At 42.9% G+C, this 24,781-nt stretch overlaps 1 protein-coding gene across 1 annotated transcript in view; it reads left to right on the top strand.

Moving 5' to 3' along the window:
* Positions 1-24,781, top strand: part of LOC105562109 (probable G-protein coupled receptor Mth-like 1) — a 204,284-nt gene that overhangs the window by 66,442 nt on the left and 113,061 nt on the right. The window contains exon 4 of the mRNA XM_012012658.1: positions 10,475-10,553. Within this exon, the coding sequence (XP_011868048.1) occupies positions 10,475-10,553 (79 nt within the window). The remainder of the gene's footprint in view (positions 1-10,474; positions 10,554-24,781) is intronic.

The following is a 24,781-nucleotide window of genomic DNA, read 5'->3' as shown; positions in this document are numbered from 1 at the left end:
AATTACTCCAGCATCCCCTTAAGCCAACGGTACTGATACTATTTTTCCTACTGGATTGCTCGCGAGAGCCAATAAGAATGTAGAGTTTTGGATCAGATGACTTAAGGCTGAATCCTGATTGGTTCTCGTGAGCAATGTAGTAAAAAAAATGGTATCGTGTGCTTTTGGCTTTACAACGTGACACATTAAATATTAGATGCTACGGATTTTTCTGCACGGCTTAAATTTACTTATTCTCTCGCCCATTTCTAGATTATTAAGTGCAATATGGTAACTCTCATACGTTGGAATTATTATATCGCGGGGAATGACGTTCAAAGATTTAACAATATCACCTCCGTCGTTGTCTCGTTTTTCCTAAAAACAATTAAGATATTTTATTCGTCGGAAATACCGTACGGAATGCATAATCATATCGCGAGTTAAACATTAATTACTACAAATTCATCTGATTTATATTACAATTCACTATGATTGCTATCTGAATTAATAAGCACAACTCTCATGTGTTGTAGTATTATTGCGGAACATAAAATTCACTTATTTAACACGCAATATTGTTATTCCCTCCGTATCTTGTTCCTTCGAAAGTTAATTAAGATATTCGCACGTGCTAATTTGCCAGACGTTACTTTCCGATTAGCATATCATTATTCCGACGAATATCGCCCTGTATTTTTACGCTTATCGTCATTACGCCACCCGCCGGCTCATAAAATTCTAATTGCAATTAAGCGCGCCATTTTTTTCCGGCGCGTACGCGAATAGTCGCATTTGCGCTCGCCGTGCCGGATTTATGCCAGCTATGCATTTCCGAATCCGGCGCGAGCGCGCGCAATACGTCAGTTTTATTGCGTGCTTGATTAAATCGGTTTACGTATGGATACTGTGCTTAGCGACGATCCACGATTGTGCGATATTTCGAAATGGTAGTCATTCCGCGCCGGTCGCATTTTATATGTGTCGTATCGCGCGTTATAGGCGGGGCCGCGGTTGCACGCGGCCGAATCGACGATAATTATTAATGTTGTAACGAATCGCCCGCGCCCGATATCGCGCGTCATAGATCATACGCACTGTATGTATTCTAAATTCCCCCCCTTTCTCCCGTTCGTCGCGCCCGCGTCTCGCTTTCCGACCCTCCCGCAATTTTCGATGACTATTTATCAGCCCCTCGCCTGTCGTCGCCGGTTCCTGACCCGGCGATCCGTCGCGGCGTAACAAAGCTGTAATTGGGTGTCGTAAATTAGAAGAAATCGTTAGCCTCGCAAAACATTTCCACCTACGGAAAGTTGAATCTCTCACCGGGAGATATAAATTTTATATAGAATTTTGTGTTCGCGCTTCCAGAAAAAAAAACGAGAAAGTTAAAAGGGTCTCTTTGTGTCGGAATATAAAAAAATGCGTGTGTGTGTATGTGTGTGACGTTGATATATCATTTTGTGAGAACTTACAAAATATTATATATTGTGGAGAGTTCTGGCTCTATTTTTATTTGGCTTCACAGTTTCTCACAGATCAAATAAATAGTTTTGGTCATTAAAGCATAAAAAATGCTTCAGGACAAACTGAAACGCCCAGGTTCATCAACGGGAATTCTCTTAATATGCACTGCTAGTTTCTCCAAAGATTTACATAAGTTCTAGAAAGAGTTTTGGCGGTAAAGTTTTTTTTTCTATTTTTAAAGTGATCGATCGAGACAGTCGCCTTTTATGGAAACGAAGGCGGGGATACTGATCGAGATTCTAAATGGTTCTAAAGAGTTCTCGTGCAATTTCAAATGTGTATAAACATTTTATACGGAGCTGTGAAGTTAAATGTTGTTTTCCGAGATATTTGCAATATCTGTCGCAGAAATGAAAAATTTTCCAACTCTCTGTTTTTCATTTGCGTTGTATAAGCAGGCCCTGTTTAATTCGAATTTAATAATCAACGCTACGACGTATTGCGAGATGAAATATCCGCGAATTGTAAAACTTGGCGTGTTTTACATTCATCCTCTCCCCGTTTAATTTGTCCTCGCACCCCCGCGCGCGCGCGAGTTTCCCATCCTCGTTCTTCATAACTATTTATCAGCCTCTCATCTGTCGTCGGCGCTGCTTTCTCGACAGTCCGACGTCTAATTCCTCTTCGTTCTGAAATGGTTTTTGGCGCGAACGGTGCTGCCGTTCGTTCCTACTGGCATTACTCCCGCGGAATTATCAGCGTTACATTGCGCTCCGACAAAACCTCCCCGGTGGCGCCGCGTAAATCACTAGATGCGCCCTCTCTTTTTCAGAGAGATAAAAGAGCGAGAGATACCCATCTCGCAGGTAGCGATCGTAATCAACGAACGATGCAATTTTCAGAAATGATACTTTGAATATTTACAGTTTCATGCGCGATATAATTTCTTATCTGATACAGTAACATCGAGGGGCAAATCGCTGACCAAAATCATGTACACCAATGCCTACTAATGCCCGGTGGACATTACTTCATCTTATTTTATCAGTAAAAAGAATTGTTAGACGACGTTGATAATATTTGATAATTTGATAATAAATATTACGTCATCGATATTAAAGTCAGCCCTACTGTGGTCGTTACGTCGGATGGACGTGCCTTCGAACACAGTTCTCCGAGTGACGCCCAGAGATGGATGCGAAACCTCCGTTTGTAATTTAATATCGATGACGTAATATTTATTATCAAATTCCTCGAAAAGAACCACAACCCGTATGGTCGACACGTCGGAATCGAACAAATAAACCATCTGCCAGCCTAATGTCGTCTAACAATTCTTTTCACTGTTAATTAACTACTAGCGATTCATATTCTTTCTTATTTTATCTTTATGATTTGCCCCAGCAAGGCCTAATGCCCGGTAGCGCCGCAAATCAGTACACCACAATGCCCTCAGCGGTTTATCCCTCGAGTAACATTGGATGCTTTCCAGTAAGAGACACATATTGACACGGTGTGACACAGAATCATTTTCTCCGCGTTTAATAATGGCAAACGACAAAGTTAAAACGATTCACTGTGTTACACAGTGTCGCCTGTATAGGATTGATGAAATTCTCTATTGCGCACACTCCACTTTACTGAAATACTGTGATATCACTAACAAAAGAGTAAAATTCCATGTTGGACTGTAAATTTACTGTATAGAAGTAAAATTAAGAACATATATGAAATGTTATGGATGAACCGGAAGCTAATTTACAAATTATGTGATTAAAAATACCAGATTCAATTAATTTTTCATAATATTCCTGTATGTTTAATGAAACCAAAGGGAAAAATACAAATTTTATGTAAAAACTCATGAAAATTTAGGCAAATTTACCAAGAAATAAGTAAAATTCCTTTGTAAATTCGCATTAATTTTTATCAGTGTGTACGTTGCTGGAAAGCACCCACTAAGTGAGAAAGCATCAACCGATTGCGCTTAGTTGACACTCCAAAATAAATGATAGAATCCGACCAATGAAATCTCTCGTCAAGAATCGATCGGGACAAGATATTTGTGCGACATTGTCTTTTCGGCGTTAACGTATCGTACACCTTTCAGACAAATTTATCCACCTCTTGCAGCCGTGTATTTTGCAGCTGCGAGCAAGACATTTTCGCGAGCAAGTGAAAGCGCACGAGCTTTCCGCGCATTCAGTTTCCTTGTTGACCGATCGCCCGCCCCACGAGGCTGTCGCCAACTTTCGTAATTCATTAAGCGCATAATGTTGCGCGCGGTCCTACCGAGAGGCCGGGGAGGGTGCGCAACACGCGTCGAGTCCGATTCCGGTTAAAATTAAGCCGGTATAATAAAGCCACTGCGATCCAATTACTCGGAGCGACGATGCCGCTTCGTCGTGTTTAACTTAAATGAGCGGCGCTAAGGCCGCGTGATGTCGGCGCGTTAACATTCTCTCTTTGCACGGCATGGATTTCAGGGAGAAAGGGAGAGAGAGAGGGAGCCCTTTTTTTTACTCCTTCGAGCGCGTCAAGCCTATCACACAATGGGAAAGCACAGGGAATAGGAATAGGGAATAACACAGGCAACAGAAATAACTAAATTCCAACTTACCAGAAACCGTGCATCGACGCACAATGGAATATGGAATAGGCAATAGGAACAGAATATCCAACGCGTTGGATTTCTGTTCCCTATTCCCTGTGCCTGACCTACCTGACCAATCACAGTGGAGACTGGGACAGACACGTGGTTTTAAAATGCAGATGATTGGACAGCACGCCTATTGCCAACGAATCATTGTGTCTTGGCATTACATAGATTTCTATTCCCTATTCCTATTCCCTATTCCTATTGCCTGTGCTTTCCTATTGTGTGATAGGCTTCATCCGTTCAGGCGGTCGTCTTTATCATCTTTTTTACACTTGCACTCGTGCGCGAAAACGTCGCTCTCGGTAACAGTTTAAATGCCCGCTGTATACTTTCCAGGTATTGATCTTATCGAGTTTCATCGAGCAAACAATCATATTTTTCGTTGCCTTATCGCGACATTGTATTGTTATAATTGTTGTTAATTTTGTATTGTACGATTTCATGTAAAATTTCGTTGCATATTATAATTGTTTTAATTACGCGCGATTTCGTATAAAAGTCGCTGCTTTTAACATTGATATTGCATTCGAGAGGGAGGTTCAAGCAGCTATTTTCTCGTTGGGAAACGAACGAACAAATGTTTGGGACTACTCGTGTTATACCGACATTTAATTATAAGCGGGCTTTCAAATTGAAATAAATATACGTTTACTCTTTTATATCGCGTTACCGCCGACAAAGTGCGGCGCAGCAATAATGTTAGCACGCACGTGCTCAACAAGGGGGAGAGTGTCATCCCTCAGGGCAATTAGATGTACTCTCCGGGAAAGAAAGAGAGAAACGACGGGTCAACCGGCGCAATCTAATTCCGCGATCCTCTACCCCTCCTACCCCCATGCAAATCGAGGCGCCCTTAACTGGCTGACGCTTCAACCCTTGACACTCACCCCTGGTGGCGCCATAGGGTCGTACACGTAAACGCCGCAGTACTACTTCCTTCGGCTCTGTACAACGTGACTTAAATTAACCCCAGCTGCTTCGCTGCTTCCCTCCTTTCCACCCTCGGAGCGCTCTCTCTCTCTCTCTCTCTCTCTCTCTCTCTCTCTCTCTCTCTCTCTCTCTCTCTGTCTTCACCACGTACCGTGTCTAAAAGCCAATCTTAACGAAAGACTCCTCGTCGTAAAACTTACGAACTGGGAAATAGGCTTGGTCTGTAGGGAATATTCAATCGCGGGTATAAGCATTTGTCTGCTTGAACACTTCCCAGCGAGATATGACTTCTCGATCGATGTCGAAACGATGTCGATTCATCATCGACATCAATTTGAGGGAATCGATGTCGATTCGACATCGTTTCGACATCGATCGACGAATCATTTCTCACTGGGTTGAGTTTAAGAAGGTAAAACTTGGAGGCAGAAATTTAAAAAAGAAGTTGAGAGATCGTTTTATGTTCATACTGATGTGTATATTATTAAAATAACGATTGATTTTGTACATTTGGGCTCAGTTTTTCAGTTTCTGGTTAACTGTTAACCAGAGGTTAGTCTACTCTCCATCTTTCTTTTTGTATTATTATCTAAGAAGAGAATCGACTAACTTCTGGTTAACAGTTACCCAGAAAATGAAAAACCAGGGCTTAAAGTTAGCATTTAAAATCAATTGATTCTACAATATATTTTGTGTTCCTAATGTTCTCAAAACTCATTCAAGAACAGCTAAGATCTATAGTATTAAGCTTTTATTGCGTGAGATCACTTTTGATCACTAGACAAAATCACATTGTTTAATAATTATTTAGATATGTATTTACCCAGAATAATTAAATTCATTAATAATTTAATTGACAATTAACTCTAATACAATTAATATAATTCTATTATTATTATGTCATTGTCCAGTTAATTATCTATTCTATATTTACTTATGCGATGTATCTCTCGTTATCCAAGAAGCACACGGTAAATCGCGCTCGCAATCAGACATAACTTCCCTTGACTTTTGGGACACGTTACACTTGTCCACGAAAATAATACGCTCTTGACACGCGACATAAAGAATACTTTTCCAGAAGCGAATATCTCTCTAACCCGCCCCTCAACGTTGCTCGGTGCAACCGCTAGCACAAGATCGTGTTTTTATCCAGCTATCTCCTCCTCGTGTCTCCACATCGCTGTTCACGACTCGTATAAATCATGATGAATGAGAAAACAAGCAGCGCGCATCGTACTTGAAAACATCCCCCGCGATATTCCCATCTTTCCTTCTCCATTCCTTCCCTCTCTCTCTCTCTCTCTTTCTCTCTTCTCCCTGTCTCTTTCTCTTTCGACTCTCGGTACTAATTTCAACAAAAGGACCACTACTGCACACGGTGGATTCTACCGGGCGTGGAAAATGGAAAACACACCGCGCAAACACGATCCGCCTCCGCCGTCCGAAACACGTTGGCGGGTGGATTTTGCCGATGAAGGGTGGCAGTCGCTGTGGGGTGAGACACCGGGACGGTTCGCCCCCATTTCGCCTACGAGCTTTCCAGCCTCCCCGGAGCCGGGCGCCGCGTCGGTCGACGAGGGTCGATGATAGTGTGGCGATTCACGGATGAATGTCGCCCGAGTTATAATTGCAACGAGCCGTAATTAGTTTTGGAAATTTAATTATTTCTGGGCCGCGCGATAAATGCCGGCGGCTGCCGTCCCGTACCATGAAAGCCTCGCGGCGAAGAATTATTTGACGATTTCGCAGCCGCGTAACGTACGCGTTAATCTCACTTCGCCCCGTGATTTTCAACGTCGGGATGGAGGTGGTCCTGTAATTGGGAATCGTTGGCCCACGTTTCGCTGAATGGACATTGCATTTTACTTTACAGCTGCTAACTGCCGGTGATTTATGTAAGCTTGTCGTTTCTTGCACGTAGAGGAAAGTCCTCTGTTATGAAATAGGATCCTTATATGGGATAGCGAAGTTTCTGTTAAATTAATAGACATCGTCAGTTGATTCAACCATGGATTTATTACCCTTGGAGCGAAATCGAATTAGTGGAAAATTCATTGTTAGATTGTGTAATCCGAAGGGTAAACCGCTTGTACAGATTTGCGGCATTACTGCGCATTTTTTGGGCATTAGGCCTTGCTGGAGCATTCACTGAGAAAAATGTCCGATTAAATATAATCGAATAATCCAATTACATGATAACAAACGGATATATCCGATTAAATTGTATATCCGATGAAAAATTTGATCGGTTTTTCAATCAAATTTCATCGGTAATTGCATTTCATCGGATAAATTTCATACGATATATCTATAATTTAATCGGAAAACGTAATCGGAAAAATTAACCATCGGACATACTATTTAATTGGCTTATCCGATGAAAATTTTTCTCAGTGTTATAAAGATAGAATAAAGTGAAATAAGATAAAACAAGATAAAATAACTGTGTGGAATTGAAACACTGTTGCAACGGCATATTTCTGAGACAAAATCATGTCCTGCAAAAAAGTCCTGCACTATTTTTCCCTCCGACAAACAGTTATCGAGATATAATAAGCTTAACATTGAAAAAGTTAACATTTTCTCTTGAATATCTCAAAAAGTATTAGGCAAATCGAAACATGTTTCAGGCAAAAGTTATTCATATTAATTAGTAGAATAAGATAGTATAATAAACAATAGGGGATTCCATTTAAAAAATTTAAAGTGACCTTTACGTGACCTTCAAACAACTCGTCAAGGTCAAACTAATGGCACCATCTTATGTCCCCCATCGAACCGAACAACTTTTGTCTGAAATGTTTTTTTCTGCGATTAAAAATAAAAAAGTTATTTGGCGTAGGACATTAAATTGGGACACCCTGTATAAGGACACGTCTTATTAAACGAGTTCTCGCGCGATAACGTTGTCGTGGTTTCCTAATATATTTCAAGTATATCATAAATATTACAAATATCGAATCGCTTTTATTAAACAAGTATTTGCAATCCGCAAATTTATTGAAGACGTAATCACCAGTAAATGGACTTTCGTAATATTTTAATTTAATACACATTTTGCATTTCGTTTAATACCAATTGTAAGCGCGCAATATTTTTATTTAACTAAACGACCAAGCCGCGAATTTTTTATCTAGCTGTCCCGACGCCGTAAATCGTCGGAACGAATCCACTCGATCTTTAAAATCGCGATTTTGCAATACCGCCCGAAGGCTGCTGCTCTCTCCATTAGCGATATGAATTCCCGCGTTATACACATGCCGCCCGTGTCGATGTGTGCGTACAAAGTAAAAGTTAATTGAACCCGCGGCACGCAGTCAGACATGTTTACACTGCTATTTATCTCCTCGTCCGCAGAATTTTTGCCATTTCCGTTAGAATAATTGCGACTGAATAGAGACTCGATTTAGCGATAGTCACGCGATGAGTCACCCTCGGTGCCGTTATTCACACTTTTACGTACCAGGGCCTTTAATTGCACATTTGTCCCGAGGTGCGAACGAGCTGTGTAACTCACAGTGCATGCAACAGAGCGAATGCAAAGAACTTGGTCCGCTAGGTCTTGCATTATGCCTTCGTACGAGTCTCAAGTACGTATGTGCATGTTACGTTGCAATATATGTGCATTGCGAAACGGAAAGTGTCAATAAATCTCGATATTAGTTGAGGTTTCTATCGCAAGGAGTTTAATATCGTTTGTCCCTTCTTATCGCTTGTCGATGCATTGAAAACTAGACAGTTATTATTATACAAATCGTGGAATTAACTTTGCGCACAAGTACCCGCGATAATTAATGACAGGTGCTTATGTTTCTACGCGGTTTCGAAATTTTATTATACGGAGCCAGCGAAATAAAAACATTCGCTCGCGAACGCGTTGTTTTACATGGGTTTTTTATTATAGCCAATTTCATCGCGAATATTTTATATTTTATTTATATTTTAATATTTCGTGAAATACCCCCCGCGTGTGTAATTAAACTTTGAAAGATTAAACGATAGCATTTCGATCATTAATGAATGGCAATGTACCTAACGATTTAACAATCAACGTTCGACGTCGCCTTTGTTTTAATTAATTACAACATACATTTCACCCCGTCGTGCGGATGACATATATGGTCGCGCATTCAATCGCGCTTATTAAAAATGAAGCGCCTATTTGCAAAGGAATGTTTGACAAGGTCTAAGCGCGAGCCAGCATTGGCACATTCGTTATCGCCGTCGTTATACACGGCTGTCGATTGCGTTTTTAGAAATTAATGCCCGCGTTCTCTCGCGGCTTGCGCTCAGCGCTCATTGTTTTGTATTTTAAGGGCCACGCGCACGCGACGCTGTTAAAAGTTTATCCATACGCGAGCCGCGCAAATATTAAAACGGCATTTCACTTCTCTTCCTACCGAATCTTTCCGTCGCCATTATGCTTTTGTAATCTATCGTGCTTTCGAATTTCGAAGAAACGATAAAAGTTAATCTATTAAAAGTTAAGGGAGAAACAAGATTTTGTTATTGATCAAAAAGAATGAGAGTATTCATTTTTATTTTTAACAACACAAACGAGATAGCAAGTTAATAATCCTTTTATCATCGATAATAACTGTTTGTACAATTTTAATTGTGTTTGCAATTTTTTGTTTGACACTTGTTTTATTACAGTCTGAATTAGAAAGTTTCATATCTGCGAAGTATATTCTCAATGATAATTGTTACCACCATCTGTGTTTTTGATTTTCACAAAGTACGTTGAATAACACCGGTACAAAATGATATTTTAATAGGGCGCAACGCGATGTTTTAAGAATTATCGCTCCGCGTAATTTTCGTCTTTATTAGGAGCAGACGCGCAGATTCTAAGGCTGAATGCGGGCGACGTTCTCAAAAATTTATAAGACACCTCCAGTCGCACCCTCTCGGCGACTTTTCAAGCAAATCCTCACAAAAGCTGTCTCCCTCCTAAATTGTTGTCCGGTCCTTTGCTCGCGTGTCGCACCCTCGAAACCCACCCTTCCCCGTACCCACGGTTTATGAATCTTTTAAGAACGCATCGAGGTACTGAAAACCGACGGCGTCTTTGTTCGACGAGTTCGTTTACTCGTTACCAAATGTCTGGAATATGTTAAGAGTATGATAAATTATTAAAGTCACGCAAAACACGCACACGCACACACACACAAAATGCATTATAGTTCGAACTTGCGAGTGTGAAATTTTACATACATTGCTATGAATAAAATATCCGATCGCAAGAAAGTTTGACAGAAACGATCGATACCGCTAACTCTTGATTTTTTACATCAATATTTAATCGTTAAAATGGATTAAATCGTAAGGTAAAATGTTTGACGTCGCACACAATATTCTTACCGAAAGAAGACAAGTCTTCTAAGCCTCTTTAAATATTCGTAAAGCTAACGAGGCTGTCTCGTTATGTTTCAGCGATCATGGCGCACTTCTTCTTCCTGGCTGCTTTCTTCTGGCTGAACACGATGTGCTTCAACATCTGGTGGACGTTTAGGTGAGTCGTGATTTACTTCCCGTCATTGCTCCGTTTTCAGGAAAGAAAACACGTTCCTTCAACCATGAAATGCATACTTATGCTGCACTTACGCGCGATCCGTTATTTAGTAACGAGCATTACAAAGCATAGTTGTGAAAGATTGTCAGGCAGGCAGCCGGAGAGGTATCTGACTTCGTATCACAAATATCTGAAACTTCGGGACTGACAGTGCTCGATACTTTGAAGGGTCGTAAAATTGCGCCACTGCCTTCGGAGAGTAACCGGAATTTGCGGAATGCCGTTATACCTGGCGACGTTATCGATAAAAATGTTGAAAAACAACGGGGAGGAAAAAAAATACTTTAGAGCAGTACGGACATTCCAGTCGGCGATCTGTTGCATAATAGAATACCGTACAGGTCACTGACGCGTGTATCGTTGAGTAAAACGAGGCAGTTAAACGTTGAAACAATAGCCAATTCCTACGTACGATTCGAAAGGCATTCCGAATTATCGGGAGATCGGCGCGAATTGCGAGGGAAAATCTAGGAAGAGCGAGACACGATAGATATTTATCTCGTAAACGAGTAAAATGGGGATTCATCGATTTCGACCGGTTCGACTAGCGCGCGTCGCTTTTATTCCTAGAATAACAAAATACCCAATTATTCCGACGAATATCGATGCGCAATAATGGCGGAATAAATTCTAATTAACGTGTCGCCTCATTACGATCCGGAATAATTATACAATGCGGATAAATCGTCCGTAGGCAAACGAACGATTATAATAATTGAACTAAATTTCAGGGGAATTCTGTACGTTTCTTGCCTACGGCTCGCTGTGGCTAATTAAAGACCGTTCATCCATACGTAATTATAAAAAAAAACATTGAGTCGGGCGAGAGAACAAATCACAAATGCAATTTTATCCTCATTTGCGATGACATCATTCGCATAATCACTGGAGAATCGTAACAGAATACATAAAATCGTTCTCATGAGATTCACGCAATAAAATTCATTGACCGACATTTCCGCGAAATATTTCGAAACAAAAGCACATGTTGTGGCTTTTGCTAAATTTTCGCTTTTTAACGAAAACGAAGCTTCCTCTGCGAGGAAGCGACAAAAAGTGATTAACCATTGATTGTTGATATAAAAGATAACACACGATTCACAAATGAAAACCGCGGACAATTAATGGGCCAAAAGAGTAAAGCGTTTTTCGCGAACCGCTGTCCCGCCAAGAGTAATAAATTCTTATTTTATCCTATAAATTATGCATGCAAGAAATTTAAAAGTGTAAACAGCATCTTTTTTAAGAGTTAATATATATCGTAGGATTTAGTACAGGATGAAAACTTCTATGCACACATTTCACATAGGTCTTGCGCAACTACTTGGTAATTTTCATTCAAAATATTGAATCTTTAAATAAACTTCAAACAAGGTTTAAATGAGCCTTAGATAAACGGATTACAAACGTAATTATGCATCGTGACCGAAAGATACACAAGTACTGTAATCACTTGCAAGTAGATTGCTGTCACGATGAAAGCTTTGCTCGTTGGGAGAACCGAATGCACGAGAGATTGGATCAGGATCACTCGGTCGACTGGTTAATGCGATGCAACACGGTCACTATAACGGGTCTCTTCCTCGTCTCGTTCCCGGCACTCGTGGTCCCACTCTTTTTTCCGTTTTGTTTCTTTTTCGCCTGTCCCCCCCTTGTCTCGTTTCTCATCGTGTTTCTTCGCGCGCTATTTTCATCGGAACCTTTTCTCGATCGAGTACTTATCCATCATCTGCAGCTCGCCACGCGTGATTATCTACGTTCGCAGTTGGACGTGTCGATTTATGACGCCCGAAGTAAATTGGTAACATCTTCGGTCTACGTGGAGTCGTAATGCAAGGATTTGGAAAAATTCGCGCGCGATCGATTTTTTTTATTGATTCTCAATTTCGTACTTTATAAGATTGAATAGATTCATGAGTAAAGTCGGTTTTGCAGTAACAATTTTCAAATAATATCTAATATATTTAAAATATTTAGTAATAGTTGTTTCGATGCATCAAAGGAAAAGCATATTTTTACAATCTTATATTGATCGAATGAAAATTTGAAGATAAAGGAATAAAAATCAAAAACATTTTCAGTGTCATATATCATTGTCAGGTAGTAAATTTTGTTTAGTGATTTCTTCTATTTTTTTCCCATGCAAGGATTGTGCGAGAACTCGAAAAGTTGAAAAACTAAATTCTAAAAGCAACGGGACATAGCCTCATTTTATTCTAATAAAACTTATAATTTGTTAATTAACATAGAAACGTAGTTTAAAAGAAAAGTTTATGGCTGTTGGTTTTATAATATTATCCACGTGCAGCATCCGAATCGCGTGAATTCGGGAAGGAAATATATTTTTGCCATATACGATACATAATTCAACAAAATTTGCGTAAGACACACCGTATTCTCACATTTAATTACACCGGGCTGGTTTCTGCCTGCACACAATGTTACAAAGGAAATGTTACAACGCGAAATTTCGAGTCCAGTTGCGGCGAAAGCACGGAAGCGGCAAAAAGTACGCGTTAACGCGACACGTCCCTTCTTAAGAATCGTTTCCGTAATATCGCGTTTTGAAATCGTGCGATATTTTCGTAATATATCTCGGGACCGTTTGAAACTTCGCATCGCCTCTAACTGTAACGGAGACAAACTCGCGCGACAGTGATACACCGGTAGGCGCTAACTAGCCGCGCATAACTAACGGCATCCCTGACTTTTCGCGAATCGGTGTGTGACGTGGGTAGCAGCTAAAAATATTTAAACGCGCGCGGTAAGCCGCGGTAAGTATTTGTATCAACGTCCCTGACTTTTCATGACCAATGCGGTTCGATGAACTTGCACTCTCGCGTCGTTCACACTTTTTCTCTCGCCTCTCTCTCTCTCTTTCTCTCTTGCGCGCGCGCGCTTACACACGCACGCAAACGCACACATGTCAAAACTGTCGGCGACACGTGCGCGTGTATCCACTTGTTGAAGTGTCAGCGGCACGTTGCGCGTTCACGGTGGCTGCCTCGTGTGCCCCGTGATTTTCGAGCTGGAAAATTATCCTGATGTCATTTGCGGCTGCATGCGCGCGCGCGCGCGCGTTTCTGCACGGTCGTTGCACCGACCACCACTGTTGCACATTGCCGATGATCTCTTTTTTTCTTACGGTCTGTCGACTCGCTACTGTCGGCGATGTTCGCCTATCGCTTCGCTCGTCACCGAATTAACGCGTTATGCCATACGAGATGTTATTGCTCGACAAAGCGAATGCCGCGAACCCTCGCAGATTTCGGGTGGAAAAGTTCGCGAACGCATGGACAATTCCGAGACGAGAATAATAATCTATTCCGGTGCGTGCTAACTTTTTACTTTTAAGGCCCGGTTTTTCATTTTCTGGTTAACTATTGACCGAAAGTCCGTCGACTCTCCATCCTCTTCTGTATTATCTGAGAAGAGACAGAGAGTCGACTAACCTCTGGTTAACAATTAACCAGAAGATTAAAAACCAGGCCTGAGAGAGAAAGCGGGAGAGAAAATAACCAACGACGACGACGAAAAACCTATCGCGCTGCGAGATAGGGAGCAAAATTCCACAAGTGTCCTCGAAACATTTTTCTAAGAGAATACTCCTCTTGCCATTTTACTCGCGTAATTTTTGTAAAAAAAAAACATCCCCCATTCGATTCTGCGGAAATTTTGATCATCGCATTCGAGTGGAACGAATATTCGGGAAGCAGCCAGCAATGCCAGACATTTAAATGATTTAATTGTATGAAGTGGGAGAGAGCATTCCATACAGAGGTCCGTCCCTAATGAACACACCCTATTGTTCCGGTTATACGTCCAACGATACTCGCCCGCGAGTACGATCGCCGGGGTGTACAATGTCGAGCGCGGTAAATTGAATCGACCCGGCCGATTGCGATCCGTGTAATTTTCTTGCGCCGGGCTTCCGTGACAGAAGCAACCGAGGGGCAGTCGGGATGCCGGCCTCCCGTTGCGCCAATTAGCGATGCCCGCGACATTACACCACCACCGATGGGAACCCGATGCCATCACCGTTACATTTAATTGCACGCGAAGGCCGCGTCGTGCGTTTTCCCGTGCTTACGCTTTCCGCCTTCCGCCGCCTCCTTCCCTCTCGCTCCCCGCCTTTCTTTCTCCGTCTCCTTCTCGTGATCTCGATACCCTGCCGCGTTCTCGCGCCTCCATTTTCTGAGAAATTGCTCAATTACCTAACATCCAAGCAGCTTCCCACGGCCACTGTGCCGCGCACGCTCGCGTCGCCGCGTGACCTCGGCGCGCATTTAGCGTCTCTTCTCTAAACGAATTTGCATTCCGGTCGCTGCCCAGCATCTGCCGTGCCGTACCGAAGCCATGGATTTTTCATGCCGAGTTAATTCGCCGTTTGTCCCCCGATAAGAGCGAGTATAAATGCAGTACAGCGAGAAACGCAATACGCTCTTTGTAACAATATTGTCGGATCGTGCAATTAAAGTCGAGAATTCTCGCGGTCCAAGGAGAGCGAGGAGGCATTCATGAGCAACGATTTATGGAGGAGAGCGGAAAACCGTTTCTAAAGATGCTAATCGAGAACCAATGTATCAGTCATTGGAACTGCCTTGGTGCTTTAACGGTAATCCAGCGAATTTCCTCGCTTTCAATTTGAGCAGCACAATCGGTCATTGTCAGCAGCGAGGGAACTAATCTCAAAGGCTCCCTGCAAAACAGTGGTCGAGCGAAAAGCGAAACAGAACCGGCGTGCATCGCCTTGCGTGAAACGGCTCGTGTGTTTCGCCGCGCGTGTAGTAAAAGGACAGTTCGTTAAGGTCTTCTGTTCTCCCGAAGGACTGGTTCATTAACGTCGTCCCTCTCTCTCTCTCTCTCTCGATAACTGGCCGCCTCGATTTCTTCGGCCGCGCGCAACCGAGTGAGCGACCGAGCGAAAGATTAAGATGACAACGCACGTCGTTAAATATAATATAATGAATACTTTTTGATGTAAAAAAACTTTATGCAGATAAAGGTAAGTGTATACGCGCATATAACTTGCACTTTAGCAAATTGCACCGAAGTAACTCGATCCGTTTAATCTACATATATTTTCTTCTAAGAAAATGCACCGCGTTCCCTAAGTGACAGTGCAATTTGTTAATATCTCGTTTATCATCTTATCAACTGGGAAACGCTAGAATTAAAAATGCTTAATCTACTAAGACGGGGCTATGAGGGGATTAAGTATACCGTGATTAAGTATACCGGACTTATAGCGACCGAGTGTCATAATGATAGTCGATTAATCTCCCGTCTCTGCTCCCGAGTGCAGCTCGTTATCTTTCCTCCCCTCGTTCTCCAGCGTCACCAAATTTTTTTCCTCGGCTCTTCTACTAATTTGCTTCCGAATTCCGCATCAATGAGCCGCGGAGCCTGACGAATTTCCGCCTCGCCGAATATTCTTCGGAATCCTCGCAATGCGATTTACCTCCGGTCCCGTCGCCCTTTTGTTTTACTCGATCCCTTTTGTCGCTCCCAAAAGTACGCGTTCGGGTCTCGCGGTCGGTTAACTATAAATAGATCGATTCCTCCATTGACGGCTCGTTCGAACGTCGAAGTCGTTGCCAAGAGGAACGTGACCCAAATATCCGAAACTAGGCCTCTGTGAGTGAGTATTCGTCAAATTTCGCAAGACACAATGGCCTTCTTGTAACTGCAGTGCATCCAACTGGTCCACCCCGAGAGAAAACCTCCTCTTTCACCGTCGATCGCGTTCGCGCCAAGTTACATCTTATGTAACTCGATCTTGTCGCGTATCATTGGTCTTCTCAATGCACGAATAATTTCCCTTGAGGGCCATTTACAGAAAATCGTGACAAGCTGCTTCCACATGCTATTAGCACATGCAAAATTCTTTATGTCATGTACATTATACGCTGCATGCTCATAACTTTACAATAATTCGTTTCCTAAAAGTTTAGTGAAACAAGCTTTAATTTTTTTGGACTCACAAGAAAGCCAATTTTCTGTTATTTTTTCACACACAGGAATATAATAAACGTAAATGGAAATCTGTTAATTCCTATTTATTTTCTATACATTGAAGTGTAAGAAAAATAATTTTATGAATTTTCCCTCAACAAAATGGCGGCGCCAGAGCCTTGGATCCAAAGTGCGGAAGTCGCCCCACGGATGGAAACAGAGCTCCCTCATCCTTTGAGCTGGAACAAAAACCAAACATTTTTGAAAAATATATAACATTTTCTTTCGAACCACGTACGGATTTTGCGATCAGTTGAAAATTGTTGTTTTTATAAACACTTTTGCGCGAAATTTTTATAGTAAAAAGTGCAACTTTCTCTTCCAACGCGCACCATTTTTACAAAAACGGTATTTCGCAAAATCCGTACGTAGTTCGAAACAAAATGTAATATTTTGCAAAAATCTTTGGTTTTTGTTCTAGCTCAAAGGGTGAGGGAGCTTCATTTCCGCCCGTGGGGCAACTTCCGTAAAAAGGCATTTTCGTTCCATGGCTCTGGCGCCGCCATTTTGTTGAGGAAAAACTTATAAAAAATTCTTTTTACATTTTAATGTATAGAGAATAATAAGGATTAAACAGATTTTCATTTACATTTATTATATTTCTGAAAAAAATCACCGAAAATTGGTTTTTTGGGGGCTCTAGAGTGTAACCCTTTAAGCACACACGTGTAAATGAAAGGAGACTTAATTTTTTGCATAAACATGTGCACGAAAGATCTAAAACGGAAATAATTTTGTCGTTTCGCGAGAAATGTTGGTTTATTACCGTTCGAAATATCGATACGTGCATCGGCGCTTATTACTCGAACGATCGTCATCGTCGGCAAATGCTGTAAGCTCGGTGTTTGAGATCCCTCGGGTCAATGCTCGAAAATCAACAAACCTAAGAGCGGACTCGCTCGTCCGGAATATACCGAACTCAGCTCGAGTATGGCGAGATACTCGCGAGAGATCCGTGGCCGGCGCAGTCACAGGCAAATGCGGGAAACATGGCAAACCGACGGCCACGACCGCAAACGCGACGGTCAGCGAGATATCTTGTTGCGACGGCGGCGGCCGCAGTCTCGAGGATCCGACGAAGAAGTTCCCGCGCCAGACCGAGTTCCGAAGTACGAAGTCAAGCGGTTAAGCTAATTTAGAGCCGGGGACGGCGGAGTAACCCCGACCCGGCTCCTCGAGAGCCATCGAATCCGGCGAGATCAAGCGGTAAAGCGAAATCGCGCGTACAGGTATTTGGCTCCGAGTGACTGGAAATTATTCTACCGGCTGTAACAAGGTCCCCACCTCTCCAACAACGAGCCTTCCCTTTACAATACCGATCCTTCATTTACGACTGCTCGTAGGGGAAAATTGCTGAAAATTAAGGCCCGGCATTGAGGGAAACGATTCGCATCGATCCGGACTTCGTGCAGCTTTACGAACCTCGGGCATTGATTTTCGTTTGGCGAGAGCATTCGATAAAGAAATTGTACCTGCGATCGAGTACAAGGGGATGCTGGGGTGATTCTGCACCTTTGTACCTTCTGCTTCTAGAACTGTCAATTCTCGAAAACACTTGTGTAATATACAAGTTACGTGGCTCTTGTGTACGAACCGACAGTGTTCCACTATTCGGACTAAATCAGGGAACAGTATGACATCATTGAAACTAAGTTTAGAAGCCTAACAAAAAATCTATTCACTCGACTAGGTTATAGGTTAGGTAACCTATAACTTCTTGTTAAGCTAAACCTAAACTGAATTTCAATGATAGCATGCTGTTCTTTCACCTAATCTGAATAGCGGGACACTGTCGGTCTGCACACAAAAGCCACATAATTTGTATATTACACAAATGTTTTCACGAATTGACGGTTCTAGGAGTAAAGGGTGCCAAAAGTGCAGAATCACTCCAGCATCCCCTTGAGTCACCGAGTTGATCTCTAAATTGGTCACCGCACACAGTTACACGCGAGGAAGTTCCGTGTGTTGCGCCAAGGTAAAGGAAAAAAAAAGAAAACAGAACACCGCGCCTCGTCTTTCTGGAGCGGGTTAATGACTCCGGTATCCCACCTTCTCTTCTCCGCGGCGCTGCTCGTTACGCGTTAGATAATGCATGCAAATTGCGTTAACGTAACGTGACTGCCGGCTCTAAAAGCCCGGGACCCCGGCCGGTCTGCTAGTCAACGACCCGCCCGTGTAAAGATAGACGAATCGTCGTTGCGCTTCGCCGATGCAGCTTCCATCCCGCAGCCTATTATGCGACTGTCGGCGGTGTCATGAATGCGCTCCCCCGCGGGACCGCTGGCAGCAAACCGACCGAGTGAATCGCGCGAGCTTGAAAATTCAGGACGCGCGTCTACCTCTGGCCGCGTATCCCGCTTTTATCCGGATTCTTACCGAGAGCTCCCCGATACTCGGACTTCCGCGCGCATTGTGATCCTTCCTCTCGGATTCGATTTGTTCCGGATGCGCTCATATCCGCGGACCCTCGCCTTGATTCGGTTCCCGCGCGACTGACCGTATCGAATATCCCCAGAATCGGCGGTGCAGCTGCGCATCTCGAGAAACCTATTTCTCCTTGTCGGGGAAAGTTGCTGTTTTCCGCTCTTTCAAATTTCGTACCAACGCCGAGCAACGCCCCCGTCGCTCGTCCCTTATCTCCGCCCGGTTCGCACGCGAGCGTTATTACTTTACCGCGGGATCCTTAATAGCGCCGATAACTTTGCCGCGCCGCAGAGCCGGCGGATAGTTAATAGGAAATAGCGTTACGGTCCCGAGTTCCCGCGGACGTAAATAATTATAGGATAATTGAAACATTTATTGCCGCCAGATTTCGTATTAAATCTCTACGCGTATATTGCCAAGTATTGAGATACCAGGCGAGCTTTCCAACTTGCCTCGTTAGCTACCGTACAACGTTTCCCTCCTCACCTCCCCCCCCCCTCTTCCCCTCTCGCTTCGTGCCACATATATACGTGATGAGTACCAGAACAGTCGAGTGAATCACGCGAAGCCTTTACAACTCACGCGCCGCCGAGGTTCTACGCGCGCGAGCACAAACGCCCGTCGGGCATCTCCTCGCCGGCGCGTATTTTTGACCTCTCCGTGGTATACGTGCTGCGCGAAAGATATTTTCCGCGAAATGAAGCCGAGCCCATTACCATGATCGACATCCCTTCCCCCCCTCTCCCTTCTCGCTGGCGCGTGATGAAATCTTCTGTACCGCGAACCCCCCGTGATCGCGAACGTGTCGTAGGGGGAACGGAATGGAAATGAATCACGGCGCGGCGGCGGCGACGGCGGCGGCGGCGGCGGGTCCGTCAGGACATCGTAGCCGATTTCCTTCGAACCGGATCGGGTACACCTCAGGAGGAGCGTTGCTTCTCATTCGAGCCGTGTCGCGACTACGTAATGCGCCATTTGCATAACACAATTGCGCGATACAGTCACGCGGAACGACGCTGCCCCCGTACGTCCATTCGACTCCGTGCATTGTAATAACGCGAAATAACAATGCGTTACGGTAATCAGTGTTAAATTGCAGCTTTTTGCCATGTCGAGCACCGTCCGCGGAACAGCAACCGTGTGCCCCGCGCAACCGAGCCGCGGCGTGACATTCCTTCATTTTCTTATCGCTGATCTACGTTGTCCTTCCGAAAACTCGGTAGTATGACGCGTTGGTAAAAGATACAATGTTAACGTTAACGTTTTTCGCGTGTCCCAAAACGTTCACTCTAAATTCTAAGTCAGAATAACATTCATCGCGTGCGTTACTTTTTCACAAGTTATTCACAAGTTATAAATGTTAATTAATCAACGCTACACTTGACATTTGTGTCTGCAAATTAGAACAGTCGAAATAATTCTTAAGAAATGTCGCAAACAACAACATATCTGTTTCATGTTAATTTTACATTGAAGTAACAATCAGATCGTGGTAACGCAAGAAAATTTTAACATTTGAACACACGATCTCTTACCGTGTAATCGTTATTGATGTTACGATGCAGGCGCGTATTAATTCGCCGCGGGCGTCTCGTCAAGAATGTATCGAATTTCATAAATCATCGCGGACCAACAACGAGGAATGTCTTCGCGCGGACATTCGCGAGAACAAAAGTTGCCCTGGCGCGAATGTACCTTCGAACGCCACTATATCAAGAACGCTTCTCCCCCGGTACCGTGAACAGACCGAGTAAATCATGAACGGTCGTTAGAATTCAGAGCCCGGTTCTCCCGAGACCCGGAGCGCAGAGAGGGTGAATCTTGGCGAGCGTACCCCTCGTCGATACTTTTACGCTTTTCTCTTTTCCTCTCGCTCGATTTCCCCCGCTCCCTCTCGTCCGTACCTTTCTCTTTTATCTTGATTTTACCCCGCGGCAGCGTAACCCTTCCTCGCGCGTTTGCTCTTACCACCGGAATCCGGAAATGGGCAAACATCTCGCGATAAAATTCTCTGTTCGCGATAATCGGCTTCCCGGAAGAATGCCATTTATTCCTTCGTATTAATTTGACTTTCGGCCTTAACAAGTTCAATATTCTGTCCATATACCAGTCCGATGATCAAACTGTTGTAACAGAAGCGTGTAAAATGTAAAGAAAAAAAATGACGTCATTACTTTTACTCGCTTTTCTCGCGTAATCTGAAGGGATTTCTCCGCCGTGTTCCTTCCGTAACCTCAGATTATCGTTCATTTGCCGATTTTTAGGAATCCCTCGTTATACCATAACAAGCGTAATCTCACGTTCCATCGTACTTTTCCGCGCGCTTTCGTAATCACGTTAAAATTCCTGGCCGTGATCTCCGGCCTACGAATACCCCCAAGCGTTCGCTTCGTTAGCATACGTTAATTTGTTGGTAATTAATACGATGGCAATTACTTGGCGTTTCTTCGCCTTGTACACAGACCACGGGAGACCAGCGGAGCTAAATTTCTCGTCATTATCTCCCGCGCATTCTCCTCGTTATGTAGCAGCGTTATGTGCGCCCAGGGAAACGTCACGCATGTGCGAACACGCGTTGCCGCGGCTGGTGCCAAGTTACACGACAATCTTTCGCCGCATCGCCGTTTTCCATTTCGCTGCTTCGCGGTATTCCTACGATAATATTATGCAACGGCGGCATATAAATTGGAAGCACGCGGTTACCCATGTGACGTAATTCAATAATAAACTGCAAACGCTTTTACGAGCGACATTTGTCGCGCGCGCACGCAGAGTGACACGCGACTACAGTGGGCTGCACTAGGAGAGAGGAGCGCGGTTCAGTTTTACTAAAAATATCTGTGTAGATTTTAAGTCTTAGTCTCAATTTCGTTGCGAGAAACTGCGCGAGTTAAAGTTCTGACTTTCGCGTATTTTCTTGCACCAACTCGCGGAAGACCGTTTCCGAGAACGTTAATTAAATCTACCTGAGATTTAGCTGATTTCTTTGTGTTTTCCCTGAGAAACAAAATAAGAGGGTCGGGCGGGAAATCAGTCAAATTTTACTCGAGTTTAACCGAAGGATCGTAATACCACGGCCGCGTACACTGAGAAAAAGTCTCTTTGAAATCAGACAAATTTTCTTGGAATTTTGACCTTACTAGACTTTATATTTGATTGCGAAGAAATAATTTCTTTACCTTAACCAAAATTTTGTTTGATCGGGACTGAAATTTTTAAGAAAATTCATGTCTATTTCTTCAATTCTAACTCATACAGCACAGCAAGGTTTCAGCAACATTATAGCAATAATTCATCGCAAGATTGCAACATTGCCTAAACGCTGCGAAATGTTGCTGCAACACTGCTGCAATATTGCAGCAACGGTAAAATGTCCGCCTTCAGAAATGTTACAATGTAATATTACAGCAATATAGCAATATAATGTATGCATAATATATGTTTTCTCGAAGCGCGGTGTGCTTCACTTCTCTTTTAGATTCATAGTAAATGAAGATATGCAATTTAGATATGTACATTTATATACACCAACTATTGAGGTAAAATCTCTAATCTTAGTAATTAGAATTTAAGTAACAACGATTTTTGTTTCGAAACATTTTCTCGATTGAACAGAATTAATCGTTAATTTAAACAATACCAATAAGTCCGCAGAATGATACACAAAACGTAGTAACAGTCACGGAACAAAAAAGCCAACGAATTCTCAACGTTCGTTGTTTTTCTCTCGGCGCGGTGACGTACGATGTTTTTGCGTGCCATCGTGTACCCGAAGGTCGCCGCGCTTCACTCGCTCGTCGAACGTCGAGCCGGCAAGCAGTGGCCGAGAGTTGCTCCGTGCGTGGTATTACTTTTGCGTTATCGGTCTCCAATTTAAGACTTAATCGCGATGAATGCAGGGATAAATCGCTATTGATTTGTACACCTTTATTAGTAACAAGTAACGTTCCTCGATTAAATATTAAGTTTCTACAACTTGTAATGAGAAACGAATTGTTGAGGCGACGGCTCTTTATCAACGTATACATAGATATTTCACGAGACTAACTAATCTGAAATATGAATGTAAACCGTGGTACTTTGTCGCGGTTACATCTCGTTTACGCACCGCGCTTTTAATCATCTATCGATTTCGTGTAATCTGTTCTATTTTCGGTCTCGATTAACTGTTGCAATTAATAGCAACTATTTATCGCTGAAAATTTCGGTCAAATAATTCATTTCGAGGATTAGATTGAATGACAAAAATTATAAAATATCGTTTCGTTGCGGACTAATAACTATTTCTTTACCGCAGATTATGTTTCCGATGCTCGCGTTGCGTTTTATATCGCCAATTCAAAAGTGATTTATCCATTCTTCCGAATACAAATGCAAGTTGTTAGTTTAAGTAATTTGTATGACAGAAAGTTACGTGATATTTGTTACTAATATTTCGTGCGTTTTGCGGTATTTTACATCGCGTACGGGAGTGCCCGAAATTTCGCGCGATCGATGATTTTCGCGAGTGAGTGGTTGTGGCAATGTTGCAGCAATGTTGTTGCAAGCTTTTGTGTTGTATGGGAACAAATGTTTTAGTACAAGTAAATAAAAATTTACTAGATTCAAAGAAACGTGATTTCAACGTATCTCACTTGTTTAACCTAAGTAAATCTTTTTTCTGAGTGTATAGTTAACAAGAGCGAAATCAGTTTCGCAATTTCGCAACAGAATTGACGTGGGATCTTTTTGCTGAAGAAAAGTTTTCACAGATCGTAACACGGGTTGTAGACCGCCTCGCGTAAGCGTTCGCCTGCACAGGGCAAAAATCTCGATTACGTGATGAAACGAGATCGAGGACGACGAAATGAACAAGCGGGCGAACGACTCGACGGGGAAACGCGATACGACAGTTTAAAGTTGTTCTCGCGGCCGTTTCGCATTATACGGGACGGGCATTTCAAATCCGTGTATTTATGAAAGAGCTTATGGAGCAGGAATCGAGAGAGAAGGTATTGCGCGGATGCACGAAACGACGCGACGTACAACTCGCCCGGCGAGACTCCGACAGTGAGCCCTCGGAAGCGTGACATTGTCAGGGATCGTATTGCACGATACGCTCATCCTCCGTGACCGTGGCTCGCAGTGATTGCACGCTTAGTCAGTCAGGGTTGGCTGAATTTAAACCGGTACGGCGCAATGGCAGATACAATCAGCGGCCTACCTCAAACCATCGATTAAACAATTTTTCAATTCGAGACGCAACGAGAACTCTTTCAAGTCTCCTCTGCGCCCCGCTCGCTGCGGAATGTATATAATTAAGTATAAGGGACGATTCTCAAACCCACGTAATGTCTCGTATTTCAGTTTTTAGTCAGCAACAAGCGATCTCTCTCGCTCGTATCGTTCTTAAAAAATTCAAGCGAAGATAAGTACCTTTCAGATCAAGGGGGTAACCACTTGATGCAATCGTGGGACAGTGTCTCCGAAATCATTACGAAATCCTTACGAAATCCCCGTGTAATCGTTTTGTCTTCATTTTCAAGTTTCTTCACTTCCTAAACAATGAACATGAAATTTGAACATTTTCTCAGCTTGTTTTTATTTTCCAAAAAAAATATACTTTCTTTAGTAAATATCCAAATATACAGGGTGTCCTGAAATTCGCGAATCAAAATACCATAGCAAGAAAGTCGTCGAAAAAATAAATTAAAAAGTTATTTGCCATTTTTCGTTCCGAGCAGTAG

This window comes from Vollenhovia emeryi, unplaced genomic scaffold (genome assembly GCF_000949405.1).
Source record: "Vollenhovia emeryi isolate VEMERY1.0 unplaced genomic scaffold, V.emery_V1.0 DF939195.1, whole genome shotgun sequence".
NCBI classification, from domain to species: Eukaryota; Metazoa; Arthropoda; class Insecta; order Hymenoptera; family Formicidae; genus Vollenhovia; species Vollenhovia emeryi.
This window is presented reverse-complemented; position numbering and strand designations above follow the sequence as displayed.